Below are 27,733 nucleotides of genomic sequence, written 5' to 3' on the forward strand. Positions count from 1 at the left end.
CCCATGACTGGACAATTTGCCACCTGGATCCTCATGCACCTCGAGCGGAATCTGTTGGCGATACAAGTTGACCGGTAGACTAATATTTGTCCTACGTCTCAGTGTTGGCATTGCAGGTATATTAACTCATCTCTTCTCCCCACAACCTTGTTGCACAGGTGCAATTACCCGAGGTAATACACTAAGTAGGGGGCAAAGCCAGGATTTATCTGATTCTAAAGGCGACACTTATTTCGCCAGAAGGGCACATTTGAGGTCCTGGTAAAACCCAGTCCAGCAGTTTCTTGAAGGATGGTCCGCAAGTTCCCGCGTGGGAACCGCTGGCGGTGTTAGAAACTCAGGCTCCCGCGCCCGGACCGAGGCAGACGACGTTAGCAGACAGGAGTCTGCAAAAGAACCTCCCAGTGAGTCTCTTGCAGGTGACTTGTGGGTGCAGAGGATTCTCAGGCAGACCAAAATATGAGGACCCCAAGCTAGACGACCAGCATCATTGAAAGCCAACCGCAAACCACTTCGGTTGCCTTAAGCCGGGTTCAGCACCGAACCTCTAAAACCCGCCGCAGAACACAACTGAGCATGCGTGGAGCTCGCTCCCGCCTCCCCGGGCGCTGGGCGGGGCTCTGCTGGGTCCCGCCCTCGGGGGCGGGCCGAGGCGGAGCGCGGCTCTTTTCAATATCCTCGTTCCGGCTTCGCCCGCAGAAGTCCCTAGCCCCGCCCCGGCACTGCGGCCAATCAAGCGGCAGATTGCTGAAGCTCAGGGCCAATGCGCGAGGTTGTCCTTAATTCCTCCTGCGCTTTGAAACTGTCAGGTGGCTGCCGCTTCCGCTGGGACGCGTGAGGAGACGCCGGGCGACGGCGACGGTGGGTAGCGGCGGCCGCTGGCGCGGCCAGGTTGAGGTAGCGGAGTGGGGGTCTGAGCTCCCGGAAAGGACCGCGGGCGTTTGGCCGAGACGCGAGTGCTGTGCGTGGTTCTGGGATGAGTGAGGTGCAGACAGCCCCCCGGCAGGCTTCGGGAGAGGGAGGGCGGGAATGCGGGGGCCGGAAGTGGGGCGGCTCCTGTCGCTGTGGTGATTTAAACCGAGGCTGAAGCTGCCGCCGGCGCTTGAGCGTGCTGAAGTAAGGATGTGCCTTATGGGTTGGGAAGGGGACGGTAGAGAACGCCTAACCCTTTGTTACTCGCTCCTCCTTTATCCCTCGGACGTGGCGGGGTGGCTTCGCCCCTGTCCTTGCTTCCAGACCCGCCGAGGACGCGGGGACGTCGCCTCCGGCCCGCCTGCGCGTCCGTTCACCCTTGACTGCCCCGGGGGGGTGCGCTTGAGAAACAGAACCCCTCTTTCTTGGCTGCTGATAATTTCCAAGGCGTAATTTGACTTCTCTGGCAAAAGAGAAGCACTCGGAGCTTTTTATCTTGTGTTTTTTGACAGCGTGGGTTAGGTAGGGCGTACGGCAAGTTTACTGGACTGGTGTACCTCTGCCGTCCATTAAGCAAGGCTCATTTTTCCCCTTTGTGTCTGAATCTAGAAACATGAAGGAATTGCTTGTTAAGAGCAAAACACAGCATACAGGAAGACAGCATATTTTCCGAAAGTGCAATTGTTGTTTTTTGTCTTCAGTATCAATGTTCAGAAACTTCTTAAACACTGACCATACTTTTCAGCCAGCTGGTTTTTTAAATAACCGGCACCTGCTACCTACCTAGTTGCAAGCAAATCATAAAGGAAGAGATGAATGAAATATGAAAGAACCAGGTTACCGGAGTGGTGGATTTGAAGTCAGTAAGGCAGCGTTCCACCGTGCAGATGTATGTGCTTGTTTAGCCTTCCTAATTGGCTTACCTAAAGACAGTCGGGCTGAGATTTAGTTCACTCAGCTTGTGTTAATTATAGACAGTAAAACTCACTGGATCGCGTTATTTCCTGTATTTCTGTTCTCTTTTGGAGTGTTCTCTGCATCTGCCCTTTCTACCTCAGTTTTCTCATCTCTCAATTGTTGTTCAGCTCCCTGTCAGCTGAGACCTGTTCAGCTTGCACCGAAATTTCTCGGGTCAGTGTCCTGGCGACTTCTGATGACCAGATGCAAGGGACTGTTCCAGTCTTTGGCATCTTGCTCTGACTGCTCCCTTCTTGAAAATTTTGTGATGCTACTCTCCTAGTTCTACTGTTCTGCCTTTTTGTGTCTCCCTTGTTGGTTCTTTTTCTTTTGTTCCCTTCTAAGTGTTAGTGGTTCTGGCCTTAACTGTCTTCTCCCTACAGTAGAGGTCCTTTATAAGGGTTATAATCCCCTTTGAACACACTGGAAGCTAAGGATTGATCCTCTTCCTAGAAAAATGCAATATGCATTTTCACTAAAAATATTTCATGCGCTTTGTGTAATATGGATCTCAGGTGAAGAACTCCTTCTCACACTTATTTTCCTAGGTGGTCTTATCAACTCCCTTGTTTCATTAGTCTTTGTTACACTGATGACTCCTCAAACTATATTTCCAAATTGTTTACCTTTTATGCAGGACCCCCACATTGCATAACTGCAGGAATCACCATTTCCATCATAGCCTCTGTGAATGGCGGTTTGGGGAGCTGTGCAGTACACACCTGATGTGGCCACAAGATGCGTGCCTGCAGCTCCACCTACAATGCTCAGAGGCACCTCACACCCAGCACATCTGATACCGAGCTCATCTTTCTTCCCAACCATGTATCTTCCTACATTCCCTCCTTTAGTGAGTGGCACGATCAACTATCGAGTCACCTAAGCCAGAAATCAGGAAGCCATGACAATTCTTACCTTTAACCACTTTTTAGTTATTTTTCATGATCTCTCATTTCCACTACCATAATACTACTTGGCTCAAAGTCATATCCTCCATTCCCTTCCCGTTGCTGCCTCCTACATTCAAGTCCTCATTTATCTTCTGGATTACTTTCGGAGAGAACATTAATCTCCTGGACTCCCCTTATCAGACTACCCTGTTCCTAGCACACCTGTCAGTGCCTTGCTGTCTGCTTATGCTGCTCTATTGTCTGGAATATCTATACCTTTTATCCATCTTTCAGGATGGAGAACTGCTTGTCTTTTATGTCTGCACCCTTGTGTTATCTTCTCTATAAACGCTTTGACTCTTTCCCCAATTCTTCACACCTCCACAACCTTCCCATGAAAAATGAATTCTCCCCCCTCCTTACTTTGTCGTCTTTGTTGTTCTAGGGTCAGACAGCACTGTTTTCATCAGTCAGTCACACTAGAGGTCCCTGTCTGGCTTCCCTACAGGTTGTAACGTCTTTGAGGACAAGGGATTTCTTCTCCGTCTTACGTTCCTCAGTGTCTCACACATAACTGATTATCAGAGAGTTTGAATAGTCACTGTCTTTTAAATAATTTGTTTGCTTATTACTAAAAGTACTTCCGTTATTTTTTAATAGCATGTTCAGCAGTTTTTCTGTGCATATATTTCAATCTGTTCTTTATAAACTTGCTTTTCTAAAAATAATATTCCCCAAAATTTATGAAATTAAGAGATTATTTTTTCCGAAGTTGACCATAGATTTAAACTAATATCAGCACCACCACCACCCCAAAGGAAAAAACACGCAAACAGTAATTTGTTGTTATATACAAATGGGCTAATTTTTTTCCTGTTTTGCCAGTTGCGGAAGATAAGTTGCTGGTTATTTAAGCATTTTCTGTTATTTAATATGAATTAATTAAATCGATAAAGTATTTTTTCAGATAATTCTAGTACTTTATTGAATTGTAGAATATTCAGTTCTACAGTTGGATAGTTTGACCCTAGAACAAGAATATCCAGTTCTACAATTGGACAGACCTAAAGAATGCTCTTCCTAGCTAAGAGGGAGGCTAGGAAATACATCTTTAGCTGAAGGTTGTGCATCAAATTAAAAATAAAACCATTACTTATGGAAAAGTGGGAAAATATGTAACAGCCAGCAGTCTGCCATACCTTTTAAGTGCAGGATACATTACTGAAGTTGTTTTTAGCTCTCTTCCTGAAAGTAGGAGCCTTAAGTAATTCTATCATTGTTAGCCCCCTAATTAGCGTTGTTCACTCTGTGATTTTAGGGGTGGGGAAGGAGCGTGGTAAATTACAGGGATTTTGTCCATAGCCAGACCTTTGCAGGTAATATCGGGCCACTGCTCCAGCAAAGAATGGGGATGTCCTTTTCCCCCTTATTGTCTTATCTAAAGCTGAGGTTGTGGTCTCCTGGTGAGGTATACCCCTTTCCCTTGCTGAAATCCCCAGAGGGCCTTAAGCTGGGGGTTCACACAAATTGTTCCTTCTCCCATGGTTCAGTGTCTTACAGAAAAGTACACAGCAGCACCCAGATTAACATACATTGCCTAAGAACAGTCATCACAGTCTGTTAGTTTCAACTGGCTACACTGGAGATTTTTCTGAGGAGCCTTCATTTTTCTTTAACTTTTCACATACTTGTCTCTTTAACTACATTATATACTCACTAATGTCAAGGATTAAGTCTTTGGGTATTTTTTTCCTGCCCAATGATTTAGCTCCCCAATATGTTGAATGATTTTAGTTTATCGCATGAAGATTGTTTGCAGGTTAGGATTCAGTATTGCATTTTATTTTCAGTATCAAGGGGAAAAAAATAAAAGTAAATATTGCTTCTGTGTTTTAGTATTTGTGCAAAATGTCATCAGATGAGGAGAAATGCTCACTTCCAGTATTGCCACATGACACCAATCAAGGCAGTTCTGTCTCTTCAGATCTTCAGGTAGGAAGAAATGTCTAAATTTGTCATGATCTTTTTATTTTAAAGAAGTGATGATATGAAAGAAAACTAAGAATACATTTTTGATTTGTTCATGCCATTTACGAAGGAGTCTTTTAATTTATAATAATATCAAACTTTGGGAATTACTTTACAAACTTTGGGAATTACCTTACACTTTTAAACTTTTAGGAAATAATCATGAATTCTTCATATTCTTTGTATAAGGACTACAAACAAAATACAGTGGGAGGAGAAACTGAAAATTTCAAGAGACGCTTTTCCTTGGTGTTTTCTCATACCTGGCTCTTATAAGTGCTACTTTCACTTTTAATGCAAATTAATACAGTATCAAACCATCCAAAGTTCTAGGGCCCTACATCCTCCTGTGGCCCTACATCCCTCTGTGTTCTGTCCTGAAGTTCTATTCCCGGTTGCCACAACATTCAGCACGTGCTGCTGCATAGGACCTGGGCGTTGACAGATAAATTGGATGAGTTGACTGCAGCAGTCGTTTTTACATTAAGTGTTAACATCGAAAATACGAGTTCATATATCTAGAGTAGATTTAAGTAAGAGAATACTGACAAAGCGTATCTTGGGTTTTATGGTTTTATCACTTGAGGGGGAAGCTGGGCATTATATTTCTATCTAAGTAGAGTGAGTTCCTAATAACACTATGTAATTGAGAACAACTATAAGAAATATTTTATGAAATAAGTATATTCTTTTAATTGAAATTATGGATTTAGAAATTGGGAAGGTATTGAAAAAAAGACTGTAAATATTTATTGAGATAAAAGTAGTCAGGAGTTGTGACATAGGTGTTTCACCTTTTCCACCTTGCCTTCCCTCCCACCATACCCCCACCCTCAGTCTTCTCTATATGTTTTATTTTTATACCTCAGCATCATTCTGAGGAAACTTCCATGCGTATCCAAGGGTAAATTCTAAACAGTTTCCCCAAATTTTGAATTATTTAGCTATGTTCATGCTAAATTAAGCCAGTGCATTACAAGAGTGTTTTTATTCTTGCCTAGTTTAAAGGAGTGAACAGTAGTTGCTGGACACCTGCTAGATGCACAATATTACATTGTCCCATTTAATTCACTGAACAACCCTTAGAAGGAAATATCTCTATTTTGCAGATAAGTCAGCTGAAGATTAGGAAGGTAAAGTCACTTAGCCTATGTCACAAAATTACTAAACAACCTGGATTTAAAAGCAAATTTGTCTGACTCAAAAATCTTGCCTTTCTTTATTATTCCACCATAGTTCCCTCCCTCCTCCAGACAGATAACAAGAGAGTTCCCTATCTTTTCCAAGGTTTCATTGCAGTAATATCTTCCCATTCACTTGATCTTGATTTTCTACATCTAACCCCTTTTTTCTGCTTGTCCCCTACATTTTCATAGTTTAAAAATCACATTACACTCCATTTTTAAATCTATTGTGTAATTAAAGTCTTTTCCTAGGAACATGTTAAAATACCTTTATTTCGTTATTCTGTTAGCCTCCCCTGACCTTTGAGTCTCACTACAATTGTTGAGAAACCTGCAGGGATCCTGTATAAAACAGTGCTCCTCCTGGGTATGGGGGCAACCCCATGAACAAGTACTCTTTCTGCAGCACCTTCAGCACAAGCGTAAACTCTTTCCAGAGACTTCAGGACCATGCTCCCCTGAAATCTTCAGATTGCAGGCTTGTCAGGATTTAGGCTGGGGAGGGTTCCTTCCTTATGTTAAGGAAGTAAGGGAAAGCAAACATTCAAAAGGACCAGCCAGGTATGTCCCCTGTTAGATATGTAAGTGTCCAAATTTTGTTCTCACTTTTCGGTTTTGCTCTCATTCTTTCCTTCCCCAAGATCTGTAATATTCTGGCACTGGCTGTAGTGATTGCTTGAATTTAACCCTGCCTCACCTTGCCTTCACTTTTGATGGTACCTCTACCACTCAGTGCTTTCTTTTTAGGTGACAAGGCTTCCCTGTGCCTTTCATCAAAACTTATTTCAAGGAAAAAAACAATTAATTTATACTAAAAATTAAACACCTGTAAGATCTTGAATTGTCATTTCATTGGGAGACAAACTTTAAATTAAAAAAAAAAATCTCTAGTGTGGAATTTAAGAGAGAGAGGGGAACATACCGGAAATCTTTTGTGTTGTTGGCTAGCTGCTCATAATGTCAGCCCAACTGTGATTGTGTTTATTGTAAAGTACCATGAATTATCTTTAAAATAAAAAATATATAAAATAAATATATACTTTGTAAAATATAATGTTAAACCATACGTTTTATATAGAAGTCATTCATCAGTGTTCCTCTTAAGGGTTTTTTCCATTACTGTCTTGGTTTTTTATGGTTCATAAAACTGAAAATGGTAATTACTAAGGATAAGGGCAGCATCCGTGGTGCCTTATTTACTGATAACTTCCTCTGAGCCCAGTTCCAAAGTGTCAGCCAAGTTACCCTTGACTTTAACTGATTCCTGGAATATATGGATTGAATTATACTTCAAGGTCACATTAAGCTGTTAGGGGAATCAAAATTACAATTTTCGTTGTTACTCTAGGATACCTGCTTACCTTAAGACAGGTTATCTTTGATAGGTAAGAAAAGTAGTATTATTTGTTTTGATCCCTAACTAAAGAATGGTCCATTTAGCACATATCTATTATCTATGAAATTCTAAAATAGTTGTTTAAATAACTGATCTTTAAAATCTTTCCTTAAAGTAAAATAAAATCTATATGTACATTGATACCAATAATACATGCCTATTATCTCCCTTTAAGTCATCGTGATTGCTGTGGGAACTTTGAAATGTATGGTTGGATCTTTTTTTTTTTTCTTTTCTGATCCAGACAGAGGTCAGAGTAGGGAAGCCACAAGTTAAAGCTGCTAATTTCTACTTCTCTCTTCCCCTTCTCCCTGCTGGCTGGAGGTGATAATAAGCTAGCTCTGTCTGAGCAGAACTGATTTGACACAATCTAGCTGTAATGTTCATTGGTAGGAAGAGATTCTGACAAGTTTCTTGACCTTTAGATATATAATAGTCGTACTTTTAAGCATTCTTAGCCAAAATCAAGTTTTCCTTGGCTGTTTGAGAATTGGAATAGGTAGGGTATTGTTTTGGCTATTTTAACAGAAACCAATTAAGAGCAGCTCAAGCAAGTGGCTTTTAACGTTTATTTCTCTCCTTTGTAAAAATCTGAGCTGGTGCATAGTACTGAAGTTATCTGAGGATCCAGCCCCTTCTCTCTCGCTCTGCCATGAGAAGTTGGCCTTGTTTGTTGTAATTAACATTAACAATTATATTATTAATATTATTATTATGATAATAATATATTATTAATAATTTAATAATATTGTTATTTTGTGGGCTAGAATAAAGTTGAGAGCTGACTCACTACCTTCTCTAGCCCATGAAAAGAGAATAGGAAGTAGAAATGAAGCAGTTTCCTTTAAGGACTTAACCAAGATTTATACATATTATTTCCATTCAGATCCCTTAGACCAGAACTTAATTATTTGGCCACACATAGCTGCAAGGGAGATAGGGAAATGTAGCTGATTAGCTTTTTGCTCAGGTCAAAGCCTGAGGTTTCATTAACCAAAAGAAATACAGGAAAGATGGTTACTATTGGGCTTAAATAATCTCTACTTGAAATTTGATATACTATGTTATGTTAGGTTATAAGGACTGACTCATATATTCAAGTATATAGGAACCAATGAATATTTGAAGTATGGCCCCAATTTGTCAAACTATTTCAGCATTTCCTTTTATGTATATATTAATAACTAGAAAAGTAACATGGTCCAGGAGTGTATTTTAAATATTTAAGGGTATAATTCTCTATTTAGAGAATTATAGTTATTTTGTCAGCATAAAAATTTAAGTGTATCTACGTTCTGAATGATTTTTTTCTAATAAACTCTTGCATCAGTTATAACCATCATTGAAAGAAATGCTGACTTTTATTTTCTGTCAGGAAATGTAAGTTTAAAACTCAGACGCTTGTTTATTGTCATAAAGAAGACACTTTATGACAGCTCCATTTAACATAAGGACTTGATTGTAACAGTATGAAAGTTATTCTGATTATTGACCTTTCTAACCGTTCTTTCTGGAATATCCATATCTCGCTTTTGCCTTTAACATTAGTTCATGTAATAATTTGCTTCTGCTGTAACATTTGCTATATATAATTAACCATATTAAATATGCAAATCAAGGTTAAAACCAAAACCAGTTTATTCCTTTATATTTAATTGCCCTAAAGAGTATCAGTTTTCAAACTGGAACTAGCATAGACCCTTTTTCCAAACAATTCTTCTTAAAATTCCAATGTAAAAAGCAGATTAAAACAGAACTATAGTTGTACAGATTTATTTTATAAATTTTAATTTGTAGCAGTTACTTCTCACTGAGTCAGTAAAAACAATTAAGCTGCCTTGATAAATGTACATTTGAAATTGGGGAGTAATGAAAGATCAGGGCAGTTTTATCAGCCTAAGTATCCAATTTGTTTCCATATTATATTTGGCTTACGTAATATGAAGAAAATTTTGATTCTCAGTATAAGTAGCTGGAAGTGGAATCTTTTTATTTAGCTTATCCCATATTCAGTGAAACTGACTCAAAACATGAGAAAAAATTGATAGAAAAATGTTTATTCAATGTTGATTACCAACAGAATCTATCACTTTTTCAACCTTTCACCCATAAATGTAAAAATCACACAAGAAGGACTCAAACTTAGAAAAAGTGCTAAAACTCTTTGTACTGTGATAAGCATATGACATCACATGAGGTCATTTGCTATTGCACAGCTCATTACTCTCATGCTATAAGTAGAGGAGGAACTGGCCCCGACAGCCTGCATCTGAGTGGTTTGTAGTTAATGTGGACTATATGTGTCATGGTTGGGTGCCCACTTTCGCAGTTTCCATGAGCAGATGTGTAGAGGCCTGAATTGAAAACGAAACAAAAATGAACTTGTACAGAGCAATAACCTTTCTAATCCATGACACTTTACAAGAAGTTGACGTATATATTTATATGGTGGGAGCAATTTTGTTCCAGTCACCAAAAGAATTTAAGAATTTGTAGATTCTGGCTTGTTAAAATTTAGGGTGTTTAGTACAGTTTGAGCGTATACTCCTCTTACTCATTTTTTAAAAGAATTACATATCTTAAAAATGAAATTTTAGTAAATTTGTGGGTTCCCTGAAAGACCTTCCTGTAAACTAGTTTGAAGCTTATTGCTACTTACAAAGTATACAAGGTAGTTCTAACTTCAGAACTTTGGCTACCAGTGCTTGCATTCCTTTAGGAAATACCCACCTTTTAGTTAATTCCAGTATAATCAGATTGGTTGGAAAATCAGGTAGGTGGACAGTTAAATATTCTTATGAATAAAAAACCATAGGAGAAAATGTAAGATTTGCTCATTTTCAGACATCTATACCATATCATAGTGGTCTTATTAATGGTAATTCTTTCCTTTGATTTAGACAGCATTTCTGTTAATTCAACAGGTCTTATTGTGACATTTCAGGGAGGTAATTTTGAAAATCCATTTATAATATACTGAAGATACATCAAATAATGAGGCATTTATAACTAGTAAAATGCTGGGCATTATATTTTTCTGTATCTAGACTAAATCTTTTTTATAGAGAAAAATTAATGTGAATGAACACATCAGAATGCTGACATTACATATTCTTGAAAAAAACCTTTCCCTTTCTACCTTTTTTTTAATGCAAGGATATACTCTGGTCCATGCTGTAAACCTGCTTTAAAAATTATTCCTTTTTAGTAGAAATATTTGTTGCTTTGGTAACCCCCTGTTTGACATTCTAAATTCCAGTACTTTTTTTTACTTTACTAATAGATATCCCTTCTTTAGCTAAACAAATTCCTGGTGTTTTTATCAGACATCCCCTTTTTTTTTAATTGAAGGAATATTCATTCCTGTAAAGTCTACATTAGCAAACTGCTTTTATTTTTTTCAGTCATTCCTTTCTCATGGGCCATGATGTTGCCAGCAGGTATTTTACAACAGGTTGGCATTCACACGCTCTTTTAATCTTCAATATTCTTTCTCTTCTAATATTTCTCTTGTGCTCTTTTACTGGATATATGTAAGAAAAAACTCAGGCTTTCTGGAGGTGTGACTGGAGTCAAAACTAATTTTCATCCCTAGACCTTCCTATCTTTTGGAATAGCACCTTTGACCTAAATTTCAGAAAAGAAGAGAAATTACTGATTTTATTTCTTCCCCACTGCAAGCAGCTGACAGATGGTAAAGGGCTCTCCATAATGTAGATGTTGATGGGCTTTAGGGAACTACTGTAGGTGATCTTTATGTCACCTCTGTTTAATTGACATACTGAAAGTAGTAAGGCACATATACCTAGAGGAAATTTAGGTAGGTATATTTGTTGGGTTATTTCTTGTTTGCTTATTTTTAAGAAATTTACTTATATTATAGAGTGCTGATAATGAAAAACATAAATCAAAAATATATATTCCTTAGTACATGAAAATACTATTTAGAGAACCTGAGGTAGAGGACATCTTTAACTATTCCTGTATCATTCCTTTGCTTGAATGTCCATTGTGTTTTAATATATTATTGATTACTGGCTTTTCATAGGAAGAGTATGAAGAACTGCTGCGTTACGCTGTAGTGACTCCAAATATTGAATCACATGCTTCACAATCATCTCATACTAAGGGAGAAGTGGTGCCAGATGTTAGAATTCCTACTGTAACTGATGATATTCTTCATAATCAAGGTTATGTATATTTTTCCTAATATCTCTTAATTTGATAGATTACAGAGCTTATTAATGATACTGACTTATGAATGAGAAAATGCCTCTACAGATCAGTGATTATTCTCAGCCAACAATGTGTACCAGTTTCATCTAAAGGAACTTTATACTTTTTTTTTAATTAGAGAAATTGTGGGTTTGCAGAAAATACAGAGAACTTTACATTTTAATATATTATTCCTAGTTCTTTATAGGTCAGCTGGATTGTTATTTGAACTTCATTTGACTTGTTTTTATGTAAAGTAATAAAGCAATGCCATAATAATGCATGTTTCTTAGGGAAGTACATTTTATCTCTGTACTTGTATCATTGTGGTACTCCATAATTATCTGGGAAACTAAATGCCCAAGCTCAGAATTAAAGATGGTTCATAAGTGGCCCTCAGAATCCCTTAAGTTTGTGAACCATGTGTAGGACTTTGTTAATGGTATTTGTATGGGCATGGGGGACTGTGGATTATATTGACTAAGATGAACCCATTTGTGGACTGTGTCAATAAAGAATTGAGAGCTAATATAAACCAAGCTGTACACTGAGAGGTGAGTACAAGGTAGAGATGGGAGGATAAGGTTCCTTTCACCTATCCAGTAAAGTGTAAGATCCCAAACAGCTCATTCTAAGTAAGTTTTGTTTCAAAAGGTGCATGCCTCCTGTGGGTACACAGAAAGCTCTCTTAACAGACAGTTCCTACACTGTTACCATAGCTCCAAGGATTGCTATCATGGAAGGCCTGGGTTTCTGATAAGTCACAGCCATATTGTCTGTTTTTCTCTCTCTGTAGATATGGAGTTTTCATTGCCCCTCAGTCTTTGGCCAACTCCATTAGATTGATGAATAGATCCAGAACCTTAAAATAATTATTTATTAAATTTAGATCGAATTGCTAGTGATCAATGAAAGGGAGGGGTGAGGGGTATGATATGTATGAACTTTTTTCTGTTTTCTTTTTCTGAATAGATGCAAATGTTCCAAGAAATGATCCTAATGATGAATATGCAACTATGTGATGATATTGTGAATTACTGATTATATATGTAGAATGGAATGATCAGAAGTTAAGAATGTTTGTGTTTGGTGTTTTTTTGGTATTTTAAAAAAATTTTTTTTTAATTAATTTTAAATATTATTATTTTTTCTGCCTAAATTTTACTAATTTTCAAGAGATAATGAACCTTGGGTTTATTCCTTGTGCATCAGTGATCTTGATGATGTTTTGGTTAGACTAGTATACATTCTCTGCTGAGTAAATCCAAACAAAATATTGCATACTCTCCTCTTATACATTTAAATAGGCAAACCAGCATTTTAGCCCTCTGCACCTCTACCCTTAAAGTGATTTACCGAGAGCTTGTTGCCTTTTCCATTGCCAACAGAAGTGTTGTACTGTTGTTCCCATTGGCCCAACACAGGAGCCCTTTCCTTCACCCATCTCTCCAACATTTGAATCACCTGGGATTTATGGCCACTACTCTTTTCTAGCATGTAAGATAGAATTTGTTTCTGCTCTGCTTTTCCCAATAAAAGGTTTTGAGGTTAAAATAGTTAATTTAGTCTTTAAATATCTTGATTTTCAAGTAAATATTGTTAGAAGGGTCTGTGTAAATTTATCATCATAGTCTCTTTATTCTTGGTGTTGCTGTTTCTTGGTATAAGCTGGGTGTATCAAAGTTGGCAAAGTTTATAAAGCCTCTAACGTAGCCATACTTGCGAGGTTTCATTCTCGCCATGTATTGATTACAGATTCCTAAGGTAAAGACAAGGAAGTTCCTGTTTGGGGTAACCAGTGTCACTTACGTTTGATTGTAGCTAGAGAAAAGTAGCAGACCCCTGGGAGCATCCTGTGTTACAAGAGAGTACATCCTTTTCTAACTTTTGAGGCAATTCACCCACTTAATCTCTTAGTATGACTTGAATGCTGTGGCTATGGTAAACTGAATGACCTTTCTCCTATATTTGATGCTCCACTGAAGGGAAGATTTTGTTTTCCTGCCCTTGAACTCAGGCATGAATCCATGTACCTTGGTTCTGGCCATTGAAATATAAGCAGAAATGAAGTGTGACATTTCTGGGCAGAAGCTGTAAGAGCCAGAGCATGGTATCACATGCTCTTTTTCCCCCTCTACCATGACAGCTTGACATTACTCCAGGTAGGGGCTGTTCTGTCAACCTAGATCCCATGAGTAAAGATGACTTGCATAGTAATGAATTTAAATATCTTTTGAGAAAGAAAAATTATTGTAAGCCATTGAAATTTAAAGATTATTTGTTGATGTAGCAAAACCTAACCTTTCCTGTCTGACACGAACTTTTCCTGTTGTGTATATAATAACATCAATAAGTGCTGTAGGAGAAGGAGAAAATAATATATAGGCCTTTCTCTCAAGAAGTTTGTGTAATATATTTAGAAATACCAGATATGGCCATATGAGAAATATTAAAGAAAAAAGAAAAAACAGGAAAGGCAAACTCTGAGATGGAGTTTGGGATAAAAGATGTTTATTAGGAGTCAACATCTATCTGTAAAGGGAAGGAAGATGGACCAGAGGGAAAATCAGACTACAATACGACAGTGTGCTGGCCAATCTAGCTAGGAGCCCTGGAGTGAATAATGCCCGTCATTGGGACCCCAGTCAAGCTGAAATGGCCAAGCCTTTAAACGTCACCTTGCTCAGTCACTGGAAATGCATTGTCTGGGAAAGGAAATGTCTGTACTGCAGCTTGCCAGGAGTCCTTCATCAAGAGGAGTTAGGCAGTGCCTCTCTGTGTCCACCTAAGATGTTAAACGTTGACAGGCCAGGTTAATGTTATTTTCTGCAACTGAGTTCAAAGAAAGAAGCAGTCACTTGGGCAGAAGTGGCAAGAAACCATAACTCTTGCAATTTTCGTTACATTGGGAACCACATTAAGACAGTGCATTCCATTAAAGAGAAGTGTTAATGACCATCTGGCTGAAATGGAATAATTGGAGATAAGACTACACAGATTTTGAAAAGACTTAAATATCAGGCTAGGAAATGTCAGCTTTATTTGAGCGGTGGTGGAGCTATTGAAAGATTATAGTTATTGTTGGGATAAGAAAGGACAATTATGTTTTCACTTTTTCTCAAAGCAGTACTCCTTGTACTTTATTCTGTCCTATTGGGGTTGACGAAAGGTATCAGCCTTTTTCTAGTCTCAATTTTTTTTCTTTTTCTCTTTGTCAATGTCTTAATGTTCCTATATGCTCAGCGTGTATTTTGCTTGTTGTAATATCTTATCTGTATACTCCTACCTTCCTAAGTATGTATGGTTAGGCATTTTATTTTAAGTTTGAGTTCAGTTTAATAAACAACCATCTTCTTTTCAGCAGAAAATAGCCCTGTTATAACAAGAGACACTGGGATGGAAGTTGGAAAAGGATGTGATTTAAATACTTCAAGTCATTCAAAGACAGATGGTATGACTTTCTCTTATCTTACTTTTATTAATAGACAGCATTTTGTAGTTTGATAAGTATTACCCATGCAGTAAATATACAGAAGATTAATATCAGCATGTTACTTATTGGCAGGATTTTAAATGTCTGTTGTTGCTAATAATTTTAAGGATAGCACTTAATTGCATAAGATCCCAAAATAGTACAGTTAAGACAGGTTAATGTGTTATAGTATGTGGCATCCTTTTTTTTTTTAGTTAAAGAAATTTAGGGTATACAGAATAATCATTAATACCCCACCACCAAAACCTTACATTGGTGTGGAGCGTTTGTTACAATTGATGGTAGCACATTTTTGTAATCAGGCTATTAATTAAAACCCATGATTTAACTTAGGTTTCAGTGTATATGTAGTGTAGTTCAAGGGATTTTTTTTTAAAAACATTTTGTTCTGTTACCATATATACAATCTAACATTGCCCCTTTATCATATTTAGAGGTATTTCTTCACCACCGTCCATTACCAAAACCTTTCCATCATTCCAGATAGTAATTCTGTACATTTTAAGCCTTAACTTCCCATTCCCTATCCCCACCTGGACCTTGATAACCCATATTCTAGTTTTTGACTCTGTGTGTTGGTTTATTCTAATTGTTTCAAATCAGTGAGATCATACAATGCTTACTTTATCCTTTTGTGTCTGGTTTATTTCACTCAACATGATATCTTTGTGGTTCATCTAAAATGTTTCGTGTAGCAGGACTTCTTTCCTAATTACAATTGAATAATGTTCTATTTTATGTTTATACCATATTTTGTTTATCCATTCTTCAGTTGATGGGCACTTGGGTTAATTCCATCTTTGGGTAATTATGAATATAGGTGTGGAAATATCTGCTCAAGTCCCTGCTTTCAGTTCTTTTGGGAATATACGTGATAGTGGGATTCCTGGGTTGTATGGTAATTCTATACTTAGGTTTCTGAGGAACTGCCAAACTCTCTTCCACAATGGCTGCACCATTTTCCATTCCTACCAGCAATGAGTAAGTGTTCCCATTTCTCTGTATCCTTTCCAACACTTGTTATTTTCCTGTTTTTAATAGCCATTCTAATGGGTGTGAAATGATATCTCATAGTGGGTTTGATTTGCATCTCCCTGAGGCTAATGGTGTTGAGCATCTTTTCATATACTTTTTGGCCATTTGTGTATTTTCTATGGAGAGATGTCTAGTCAAGTCTTTTGCCCGTACTTTAATTGGGTTTTTTGTCTTTTTGTTAAGTTGGAGAATTTCTTCATGTATTCCGAATTTTAATCCTTATATCCAGTATTTTCTCCCATTGTGTAGGTTCTCTTTTTACTTTCATGATAAAGCCTGTTGAGGAACAAGTTTTTTATTTTGATAAGGTCCCATCTGTCTATTTTTTCTTTTGTTACTTGTGCTTTGGGTATAAGTTCTAAGAAACCATTGCCTAACACAAGGTCCTGAAGATGCTTCCTTATATTTTTTCCTAGAAATTTGATAGTCGTAGTCTTATATTTAGGTCCTTGATCCCTTTTGCATTGATTTTTTTTTTTTTTTGTATGCTGTATGGCAGGGGTTACATCTCATTCTTTTTTCCATATGAGTAGCCCATTATTGCAGCACCTTTTGTTGAAATTTTTTGTCTGTTTTTGTTGGTTTCTTTGTTTGGGAAGTGCAAGGGCCAGGAATTGAACCCGGGTCTCCCATATGGCAGGTGAGAATTCTATCACTGAACTACCCTCACACCCCCAATTTTACATTGATTTTTTTTTCCCCATTTTACATTAATTTTTGTACGTGGAGTAGGGTAGGGGTCCTCTTTGTTTTTTTTGTTTTTTTTTCGCAAATGGAGATCAGTTTTCCCAGCTCCATTTGTTGAAGAAACTGCTGTTTCTTAATTGAGTGGTCTTTGACCTCTTATCAAAAAAAATAAGTTGGCCATAAATGTGAGGGTTGATTTCTGAGCTCTCAATTTAGTTCCATCGGTCTGTGTGCCCATTTTTTGCTATCATGCTGTTTTTTGCTGTGACTTTGTAAAGTTTTAAGGTTGGAAAATATGAGTCCTCCAACTTAATCTTCTCTTTCAAAAGGGCTTTGGCTATTTGGAGCCTCTTACCCTTCCGTATAAATTTCATGTTTGGTTTTTCTGTTTCTGCAAAGAAGGTTGTTAAAATTTTTATTGAGATTGAATTGAGTCTATAAATTGCTTTGGGTAGAATTGACATCTTAACTATATTTAATCTTCCAGTTCTTGAACCTAGAATGTCCTTCCATTTATGTAGGTCATCTTTGGTTTCTTTCAGCAATGTTTTGTGGTTTTCTATGTACAAGTCTTTTATATCTTTGGTTATATTTATTCCTGGATATTTGATTCTTTTAGTTGGTATTGTGAATAGAATATTTTTCTTGATTTCTTCTTCTGATTGGTCATTGTTTATATATAGAAACACTACTGATTTTTTGTCTTGATCTGATACCCTGCCATTTTGCTGAATTAATAAAGCAAGGGGCTTTGTTGTGAATTTTTCAGGGTTTTCTGTATACAGGATCATATCTTCTGCAAACAAGGAAAAGTTTTATCTCTTCCTTTCCAATATGAATGCCTTTTATTTATTTTTCTTGCTTCATTGCTGTGACAGGAATTTCCAGTACAATGCTGAATAACAGTGGTGACAGTGGGCATCCTTGTCCTGTTCCTGATCTCAGGTGGAAAGCTTTCAGTGTGTCACTTAATGGATTTTAGCTGTGGGCTTTTCATATATGCCCTTAATCATGTTAAGGAAGTTTCCTTCTATTCCTGGTGTTCTAAGTATATTTTTTCAAGAAAGGTGCTGGATTTTGTCAAATACCTTTTCTACATTAATTGAGATATGTGGTGGTTTTCCCTTCATTCTGTTAGTGTGATCTATTATGTTAATTTATTTTCTTATGTTGAACCAACCTTGCATACCAGGGATAAATCCCACTTCGTCATGTTATATAATTTTTCTAACATGCTGTTGAATTTGGTTTGTTAGTATTTTTTCTTTGTGATTACGTCTGTATTCATAGAGATATTTGTCTGCAGTTTTCTTTTCCTGTGGTATCTTTATCCAGCTATGGTATGAGGGTGATGTTGGCCTCATGGAAAGACTTAGAGAGTGTTTCCTTCTCTCCAGACTTTTTGGAAGATTTTGAGCAGAATTGGAGTTAAACCTTCTTGGACTGTTTGGTGGAATTCCTCTGTGTAGCCTTCTAATCCTGGGCTTTCTTTTGGGGGAGGTTTTTGATTCCCAATTCAATCCCTTTACTATCAAAGTTGAGATCTTCTGTTTCTTCTTGAGTCAATATTGGTAATTTGTGTGTTTCTAAGAATTTGTCCATTTTGTCTAATTAATTAATTGGCGTATAGTTCTTCATAGTATATACTCTTTTAATTCTTTTTATTTCATTTCATTGGAGTTGGTAGTGATGCCCTCCTTTTCATTTCTGATTATCAGTATTGTACCTTTTATCTTTTTTTCTTTGTCAGTTTAGTTAAAAGTTTGTCCATTTTATTGATCTTTTCAAAGAACCAACTTTTGGTTTTGTTGATTCTCTTTATTGTTTTTTAGTTTTCTGCTTCATTTGTTTCCTTCCTTCTATTCAGTTTGGGGTTGGTTTGCTCTCCTCTTTCTAATTCTTCCAGTTTTGAGGTTAGATCTCTGATGTAAAGTATTTCTTTTTTTGCATGGGCAGGCAAGAACTCTGCCTCCTGAGCCATCGTGGCCTGCCCTCTTTTTTAATGTAAGCGTTGAGAGCTATAAAGTTCCCTTTCAGCACTGCCTGCACTGCATCCCTTAAGTTTTGGTATGTTATCTTTTCATTTTCATTTGCCTCAAGAGTTCCTCATTTTGCTTCTGATTTCCTCTTTAACACGCTGGTTACTTAAGAATATATTGTTTACTTTCTGCATATTTGCGGATTTTCTTTTTCTCTCTCTGTTATGATTCTTAGCTTCATTTCATTTTGGATAATATATTCTCTGTGGTTTCAATATTTTTTAATTTATTGCGACTTGTTTTGCCATTATATGCTGGAGGATGATCCATGTGCACTCTAGAAGAATGTATATTCTGTTTTCGGTGGGTACAGTGTTCTCTCTGTGTGTGTGTGTGTGTGTGTGTGTGTGTGTGTGTGTGTGTTTTCTAGATATTTGTTTGAGACAGTTCCTACCTATTTTAAAGTTGTTTTAGAGGGAGGACTGAAACACTAGTTGGAGTTTTAGTTGGAGCTCCCTACTCTGCCATCTTCCCTAGAATTCTCAGAAGTCAGTCTTTTGTAATCTAATCTCAGAAGTGACTTCACATCTCTTTTGCTGAATTCTATTTTTAAAAGCTAGCCTCCTTTCTTAAAACTGCTTAATTAGAAGGCAAGTACTTTTTATTGTTTAACATGGGATAAAAGATAGTTTTGCCAATTTAAATTTTTCTTAAACCAGTGCATTCTTTTTCAGTATTCAGACATTTGTGTACCAACATAATGATTTTTGCCATATCGCCACACTGCCTATTCAATTAGTGTTTTAGAAATATGCTCACTTTTTTGCTTAAATTCATTTAAAAATGAATATAATAGGGAGTGAAAGGGTAGATCAGTGGTAGAATTCTTGCCTGCCATGCGAAAGACCCAGGTTCAATTCCCAGTCACCATGCACTTCCCAGAAAATAAGCAAGCAAAGCAAACAAAGAATCAAAAATTCAGTAAATGGTGCTGCAATAATGGAATACTCACATGGAAAAATGATGACATGTGACTCCGCCATACAGCATACAAAAAAAAAGAATATAACATAGAACTAGTATATACTTGTTACGAACAGAAAGTAATGGTAAAAATAAAAACAACAAAAAGAATGTTATGAAATTTTCGTTAAGTACTGTTGTTTGTGGGTTTGTGAAAGGGGATATTATAAAGTGTTAATAGAGATTTTAAGGGCATACTAACATCAGATCCATTCCTTGCCATAATCAGAATAATTAAACTAATAAAAATGGAATAATTTTCTTACTGTATGAAACTGTGTTATTTAATATGGGATTATTTACATCACATGTAAGAAATTCATTTATTGTTTAATTTTCTTGGTTGTAAATGAATATATAAAACATATATATTTTTGAGCGATTTCATTTCTGAGGCCCTTTCATGTTCTTATATTACATGGTTCTTTTTTTTAAAGCTGAATATATATTTAAAAAATAAAAAACAGCATAACAGGAGTCTACTGCTTTTCCCATGAGTGCAGATCTAGTTGCTAAAATCTAGTAAAAGAAAATTAATACTTTTTTTTAACATTTACAAAGTTCATGAATTTTGTCTTTCTGCCTTATTCTCTGGTTTCCTTAACCATCTTCATCTTTAGAATATTTAGGGTACTATTGATAGTGTGGCTAGCCTGAACCATATATATATATTATTATATAATATATATAATATATATATTATATATATTATAATATAATTATGTATAATAAATAATTATATTTATTATACAAAACATATATAATAAGGAATGATTTTCCTTTTTGCAAGAATTCTTGAAAGATTTACTTTAACAAATGCTATGATAAATTTATCTTTGATTCATTCAGTAAGGAAAAGGGGAAACCTTTCCATCTTGGGTATTAGGACCCTCATAATGAATGTAAAATATATGAGAAGTTATGAAGATCTCTGATCCAGCATAAGTGCATGATAAAGTATTAAATTTTTTCATTTTGTGCTTTTTAGAGCGAGGTAACTTTTCTTTCCGTTCAGGGAATGGGATTGGGGTTTCATATATATATATATATATATATATATATATGAAACATACATGTTCTCACCTATGTGTTGAAGGCTTCAGATGCCTTAAACTGAGCGTCTTATAAACTAAGTTATCCAGAAGTGTTAAGACCCTTCCCAGCATGGAGCATTTAGTAATAATGGCATAGATAGAGCCACTGTCTCTGAACCTCAGTTTCGTCATCAGTAAAATGGACGTAACCACCTATTTCTTAGAGTAGACTGTATTAAGATTGCTAATCCTTAGAGAATTCTTACTGCTGAAACATAGAAATCTTAGTAAATATTGATGTGATGCTGTGGATATTACTTTCAGCTCAGGCTGGACCCGAATATATAAAATATCTTTATTTGGAACAGAAGTCATTTGGGGGTTATGTGGGAGGCATCTCATGCTAGTCAGTCCTAAATCAATGACAATACTAAAATAAAAATAACCAGAATAAGTACTCTGAAAGGTAATTTCTTCTCATTTTTCTACCTCAGTAGGTTACCTCTTTAGCTGACACCACCTAGCCTTCCACTATAACCCCTTACAATTTGGGTTCTTTTCAGTCTAGCTTGACAACTACAACTTTTCTCTTTTATTTCTAGCATCAACAGCAGTGTCATCACCACGGAAGCCTTCTCACCCAGTCATGGATTTTTTTAGTTCACACCTTTTAGGTGACTCTTCCTCACCAGGGTCTAATTCTAGTCATGCAGATGCCCATGAAATAGTCGTTGGTGATTTTCTTATTTCTGATGAAAATCTTCAAAAGATGGAAAATGTGCTTGACCTTTGGAGTTCAGGTCTAAAGGTATTAAAATTATTCAATGTCATGCACCAGTTTTACTCGTAATTACACTTTCTTCTTTTCTCGAATTAAAGGTGATTTAAAGAAAATCTTTAGTTTCCTTAAAAAATCAGTCTAGTGTCTTAAATCAGTTTCTTAATTTTCAGTGTACATGTAATCACCTGGAGATCGTGCTAAACTGGGCTTCTAATTTGGCAGATCTTGGGCAGGCCAATATTCTGCATTTCTTACAAGCTCCCAGGTTGCTACTGGTTCACCAACAAATACTTTGAATAGCAAGGTTTTAAGTAGTTGCTGGAACAGCTCTGCGTGTTCCATTGAATTTTTCAGATGTTTTGCAAAGCTCATCCTCTGTGTGACTGAGACACCTGTTGAACCATATCACAGTTAGACCAATGGAAATGTCTTTTATGTGAAAAGATCCAATTTTTGTAGTCTGTATTCATTTTGTAACCATTCCTATAGCAACTACAATGTAGTAAAAAATCTATTCTATTCTCGCAAGATCTTTGCTAGTTTAAAGAATGAAGTTTTTCTGAAACATACAGTTTGAGAAGTTAATGTTCACATACATGTTCACATGTCATGGCGTTTTTATTTCTCTGTTTGGTTTCTTCAATAAATAATCTTTTAGCATTTTTACTGTTTCCCCCCATGGAATAGATTTCATACTTCTAATAATTGTATGAAGCCCTTTGGAGTAGTGTACCACCAGCCATTTATATTGTTCTGTATTCAGTAAACCATATTGTTATCTCATTTTTTGTATGACAAATGATTTGGCATTTTTTACTTACGTTTATTTACGTCAGTCATTGGGATGAAAAGAAATCATACTTAGCAATTTGGTTGTAAAGTAGTCCTTGTGATAAATGGTTTCCACCACCACCTCTGTCAAAGTAACTTCCTGGTCATTTTCTGCTCAGCCTGAACCATAGTTCTGCATTTCCTTTTTTGAATTCGTCTTTACAGTGGATATTTAAGTACTTACTAAACAAAGGTGCTTAGTGAATTATGAAATCTGAAATATTTTTAAATGGTAAGATTTCATACAAAGTAACTTAAAATAGGAAAAACATGATTTCCCTAGTATGATGACTGTGAACTAAAAAGAGCCATTAACTTGAACATATTTTCATTAAAGTGTTCTAACTTTTTCAAATAGTTTTTGTGTTGATACCTGTTCTGATTTTTTTCAATGTTTCTTAATTATCAATTTTAAGAAGCATTACTAGAAACAAATTACTTAATTGTCAGTCTCCTTATTTTTCAGACAAATGTCATATCTGAACTAAGTAAATGGAGACTTAATTTTATTGACTGGCATCGGATGGAAATGAGAAAAGAGAAAGAAAAACATGCAGTACATGTAAAACAACTGTGCAACCAGATCAGCAACTTGAAGGAGCTACAGAAAGCTTATGAAGTCTCCATTGGGCGAAAAGATGAGGTCTTTTTTTTAATCTCTTTTATTTAGATTTAGTAAATATCTTGTTGGAAAATAAATACCAGAAACTATGGTTTTTAGATCATTCAAGAAAGAAGGGAAAAATCACTTCAGAAATTGAAAAATAAATGTATAGCCATAGGATTTATTTTTTCCTGTTATACACACCATTGTAATATCATTTTGTTTTTGAAAAAATAACAAATGAACAAATTTTCATCATCTTTTTGTTTGAAGAGAGTATACTAGTTTTTTCTTCCTGATCTTTTCTTTCCTTTCTAACTGTTCATAAGAGAGCATCATGGAGCCAGCATTTCTCTTTCAGGGTTCATTTCAAGTATTGCACATCTGTGGAATGATAGTCTTCATTTTATTCATAAATACAGAGGGCACCTTTATTTCACTTTCTGTTAGCCTTTTAAGAAATTTGAGGTAAGATGCAAGTTGGTGCTAATTTTGTGCAACCCTTTATACCAACAGTACCCTTGACCAAAGTAGATGGTCAACAAATCTATGATTTCCCGGGCTTCTCCTTCTGATACTCACAGAGTATCACAATCTCACAATCATACGGTCACATTGTAAACGTTATATCTTTATACAATCATCTTCAATCATCTAGGCTACTGGAGCACAGCCCAATAGTTTTCAGGTACTTCCCTTTAGCCACTCAAATACACCGTAAACTAAAAGGTATCTATATAATGCATAAGAATAATCTCCAGGATAACCTCTTGACTCTGTTTGAAGTCTCTTAGCCACTGAAACTTTTTTTTTCATATTTCTCTTTTCCCACTTTTGGTCCAGAAGACTTTCTCAGTCTCCTGATACCGGGCCCTTGCTTATCCCAAGCTTTCTGTCCCATGTTGTCAGGGAGATTTACAGGCCCGGGAGTCATGTCCCACGTAGGAGGGGAAGGCAGTGAGTTCACATGCTGACTTGACTTAGAGAGGCCACATCTGAGCTACAGAAGAGTTTCTCTGGGCATGACTCCTAGGCCTAGTTTTAAGTAGGCTTAGCCTGTTCTTTGCAAGAATAAGTTTTATAGGGGCGAATCCCAAGATCGAGGGCTCAGCCTATTGATTTGGTTGTCCCCACTGCTTGCGAGAATATCAGAAATTCTCCAGATGAGGAAGTTGAGCACCTCCCTTCTTGCCATTCCCCCAAGGGAACCCCGCAAGTACTTCTTTATTCACTGCTCATGTCTCCCTCATTTTTCAAAGATAGTTTTTAATAGTCTCTCTGCCCCTTTCTTTCTTATCTTTCTTGGTCTCCTACCATGTGAATGTTTGTATACTTAATGGTGTCCCACACGTTCCTCAAGTTCTGTTCACTTTTCTTCTTTCTTTCTGCTCAGATTGGGTGATTTCATTTGTCTTATCTTCACAGTCACTGGTTCTTTCTTCTCCCATCATCAATCTGCCGTTGAACCCTTCTAGGGAATTTTAAATGTCTGTTACTAGGTCTTCAGCCCTGTTTGGTTTATTTTCATAATTTCTTTCTCTTTATTGACATTATCTTTGTGTTCCTCTATAATTTTCCTGACTTCCTTTAGTTCTTTCTAAAGGACTTTTTTTTTTTTTAAGTGTTTTTCTGGAAAGTTCCAGGTCAGATCCTCCTCACTTATGGCTCTTGTGCTTTAACCTCCTTTGCCCTGGGCCATCACATCCTGTTTCTTTATATGTTTTGTAATCTTTTTTTTGAAACCTGAACATTTGGCTATTTTAGTCCATTATCACTGGATTTCAGACTCTGGAGACACCTGGTCCTTAAGTATATATCTAGCTTTCCTTGCATGTCAAGATCTAGCAAAAATAAAAAGAAGAGAAAGAAGGAAAAAAAGAAAGCACCTTTCCCAGTGTTTGCAGGTTGACCTGTATATATGCTCGCCTACAGAGCTTATTCATATAGTGAGTCCACAGAATAGCTTGAAGCCACAACATAAGAGCTTCCCTAATCCTCTCTGCACTTGAGTCTTGTTTTAGGCATGTACATGTGGCCGTAGTAACTCCCCATTTACACAGATACAAATGTCTCCTGTTTCTTAGGGAACAGCTTCCTCGCCATCCTGGGCACTACACTGTATGTTCTACAGCTAGCAATTCCTTTTTGCCCAGGCAGCCATGACTTGACTGCTTTTCAGCTCTGTGAGCTGCCTTGTGTATACAAGGCAAACTCTGGGACAGCAAACCTGCAACAAGAGTCCTGGTTCAGTCCTTCAGGCTGCTGCCAGAGAGAGTGGGCCTGACATCCATGCTCTCGGTATGTGCACAATGGTTCCTCTGCCTCTTCCAGAACCAGTACCAGGAACTTGCACTGAGAACATGGGCCAGCTCTGCTGAGTCAATAAGGGAATGAGGAACGGACGAGCTAGGGCACCAGAGGATTTTGCTGCTTTTAAGTTGCCTTTTTCTTGATTCAGTACCCACTCTTAGTGCAATCCTTTAACTGTTTTCTGGAGCTTTGAGAAAAATGTTTCTGCCAGCCAGTTCTATATGGTTGTTTCGAACTTCTGTGGGGGGACTGAGTGCTGACGCATCTCATTCCTCCATCTTGACCAGGGTAGGTTTTCTTTTTTTCTTTTAATTGTGAAAAAGAACATATATATAAAAAAGCAATAAATTTCAAAGCACAGTGCAATGACTAGTTATAAAACAGATTTCAGAGTTTGGTCCGTGTTATAGTTCCACATTTTGAGGTTTTTCCTTAGCTGCTCCAAGACACTGGAGACTAAAACACCAATATAATGATTCAGCAGTCATAATCATTTGTTAAATCCTGCCTTATCTGTTATAACTCCATCTTCTCCTTTGATCTTTCTCCCAATCTTTAAGGATATTTGGACTATGCCCATTCCAACTTCATGTAGAAAGGGCTGTCAATAATGTGGGATGGGGGATAGAACTAATTGATGTTCTAAAGAGGCTGGCCTCTCTGGGTTTCAGGATGTATCTGGCCTAGGAACCCATCTAGAGGTTACAGGTTTCTGGAAAATAATCACAGTGCGTGGAACTTTTGGAGAATTTCAGATAAAGCAGTTAGAATTTACAGGGACAGTTTTGCTTTGGGGTTGACATACCATGATAAATAGCAGTATCTAGCTGAAACTTGCATAAGAATAACCGGAGTAGTAACCTCTTGACTCTATTTGAACTCTCTCAGCCACTGATACCTTATTCATTGCAATTCTTTTTCCCTTTTTGGTCAGAAAGGCATTGTCAATCCCATGGTGCCAGGGCCAGGCTCATCTCTAGGAGTCATGTCACACACTGCCAGGGAGACTTACTCCTGGATGTCATGTCTGTCCCATGTAAAAGAAAGTGATGATTTTACTTGCACAGTTGGGCTTAGAGAGAGAGGCCATGTCTGATCACCAAAAGAGGTTCTCTGGAAATAACTCTTAGGCATAACTGTAGGTAGGCTTAGCATGTCTGCTATATAAATAAGCTTCACAAGAGCAAGCCTCAAGATTAAGGGCTTGGCCTATTGACTTGGAAGTCCCTAACATTTGAGATAGTATCAGGGGTTTCCCTGGTGGTAAAGTTTAATCATTCCTATTTTTTTCTCCCTTCCCTCAGGGGACTTTGCCAATTCTTTTTAAGTATTTGCTTAACGTACTCTGGGATGTATCCAGGCATTATATTAAACTGTACAGAGTTATAAGCCCTCATTCCCATCTTGGGTTCCATGTGTTAGGGTTATTTAAATGATCTGTCCATACAGGTTGAGTTAGATTATGTGCTATAGAAAATTTAGGTTTGAGACAAGATATACCTCTCTTCCTTTGGTCTCATAGAGTTGATGAAGTTCTAGAATACAGTCAATGTCCTCTTTACACCATATTCTGATTTATCTTAGGCCCAACCCAATAAGCTTCATTCTTATCTCTAATTTGAAGCCTGATCTCTTTTTCAGTTTATTTAACAGTTGTATGTGGTATTGGTGACCTTCAGAACTGTAGGACTCTTTAGGTGTCACATGGGAACCCAAAGTTCCAGGAAGATACCAGTTATACATACATAGCATAGACTCTCAAAATCTAGAACTAACAATTACAGCTCTGGACTACATGTGACTGTTATAAGAGCTTACAGTCTAGACCCTAATTTTCTTGTAAGTATTTTCTAAGTGAGACCATATGATATTTGTTTTCTGTTTCTGACTTATTTTGCATCATATAATGTCCCACAGGTTCATTCACAGTGTTGCATGCCTCACTCACGACTTCGTTCCTTTCTGTAACAGCAAAATATTCGATCATGTGTATACACTACAGTTTGCTGTTGCACTTGTCAGTCAGTGTGTCCTTCAGCCATGTTCATCCATTGAGCATCAGTTAATCTTTTTTAATGTGGCCATTTAAAAATACATATTTCAATTATTCAATTGTTTATAAGAAAGAATATTCCCTTAGGATTTAAAAACCATCGTGCATTATTTTTTTTAAAAGAACATGGATAATAATACCACCAGCTAAGTACATCGAATTGTAACTAGTAATTGTTTGCTTTTATGATTGTTGAATCCAGAAAATCATTAAACTTAAACAGTTCTGCGAAACTTCTGTTTCCAAGGTAGCAGTTGGGGCTAAAAATATGAAGTCTAGTCACTGTCCTCAAGTAAATTATCTAGTCAATATAGAATTTTT

At 36.9% G+C, this 27,733-nt stretch overlaps 1 protein-coding gene across 7 annotated transcripts in view; it reads left to right on the forward strand.

Moving 5' to 3' along the window:
* The first annotated feature begins 638 nt into the window (after positions 1-638).
* The window catches only part of POC5 (POC5 centriolar protein), a 39,251-nt gene continuing 12,156 nt past the window's right edge, over positions 639-27,733 (forward strand). For 2 of the 7 annotated variants that reach the window (XM_077139407.1, XM_077139402.1), the window contains exons 1-6: positions 871-985; positions 4,656-4,751; positions 11,416-11,557; positions 14,944-15,033; positions 21,436-21,641; positions 22,912-23,088. In XM_077139407.1, the coding sequence (XP_076995522.1) occupies positions 977-985; positions 4,656-4,751; positions 11,416-11,557; positions 14,944-15,033; positions 21,436-21,641; positions 22,912-23,088 (720 nt within the window). In that variant the 5' untranslated portion in view covers positions 871-976. Of the gene's footprint in view, positions 986-1,036; positions 1,117-4,655; positions 4,752-4,812; positions 5,321-11,415; positions 11,558-14,943; positions 15,034-21,435; positions 21,642-22,911; positions 23,089-27,733 lie in introns of those variants that run through there. The other 5 variants (XM_077139404.1, XM_077139406.1, XM_077139403.1 and 2 more) reach the window with 5 other exon arrangements.

Source organism: Tamandua tetradactyla, chromosome 21 (genome assembly GCF_023851605.1).
Source record: "Tamandua tetradactyla isolate mTamTet1 chromosome 21, mTamTet1.pri, whole genome shotgun sequence".
Taxonomy (NCBI): domain Eukaryota; kingdom Metazoa; phylum Chordata; class Mammalia; order Pilosa; family Myrmecophagidae; genus Tamandua; species Tamandua tetradactyla.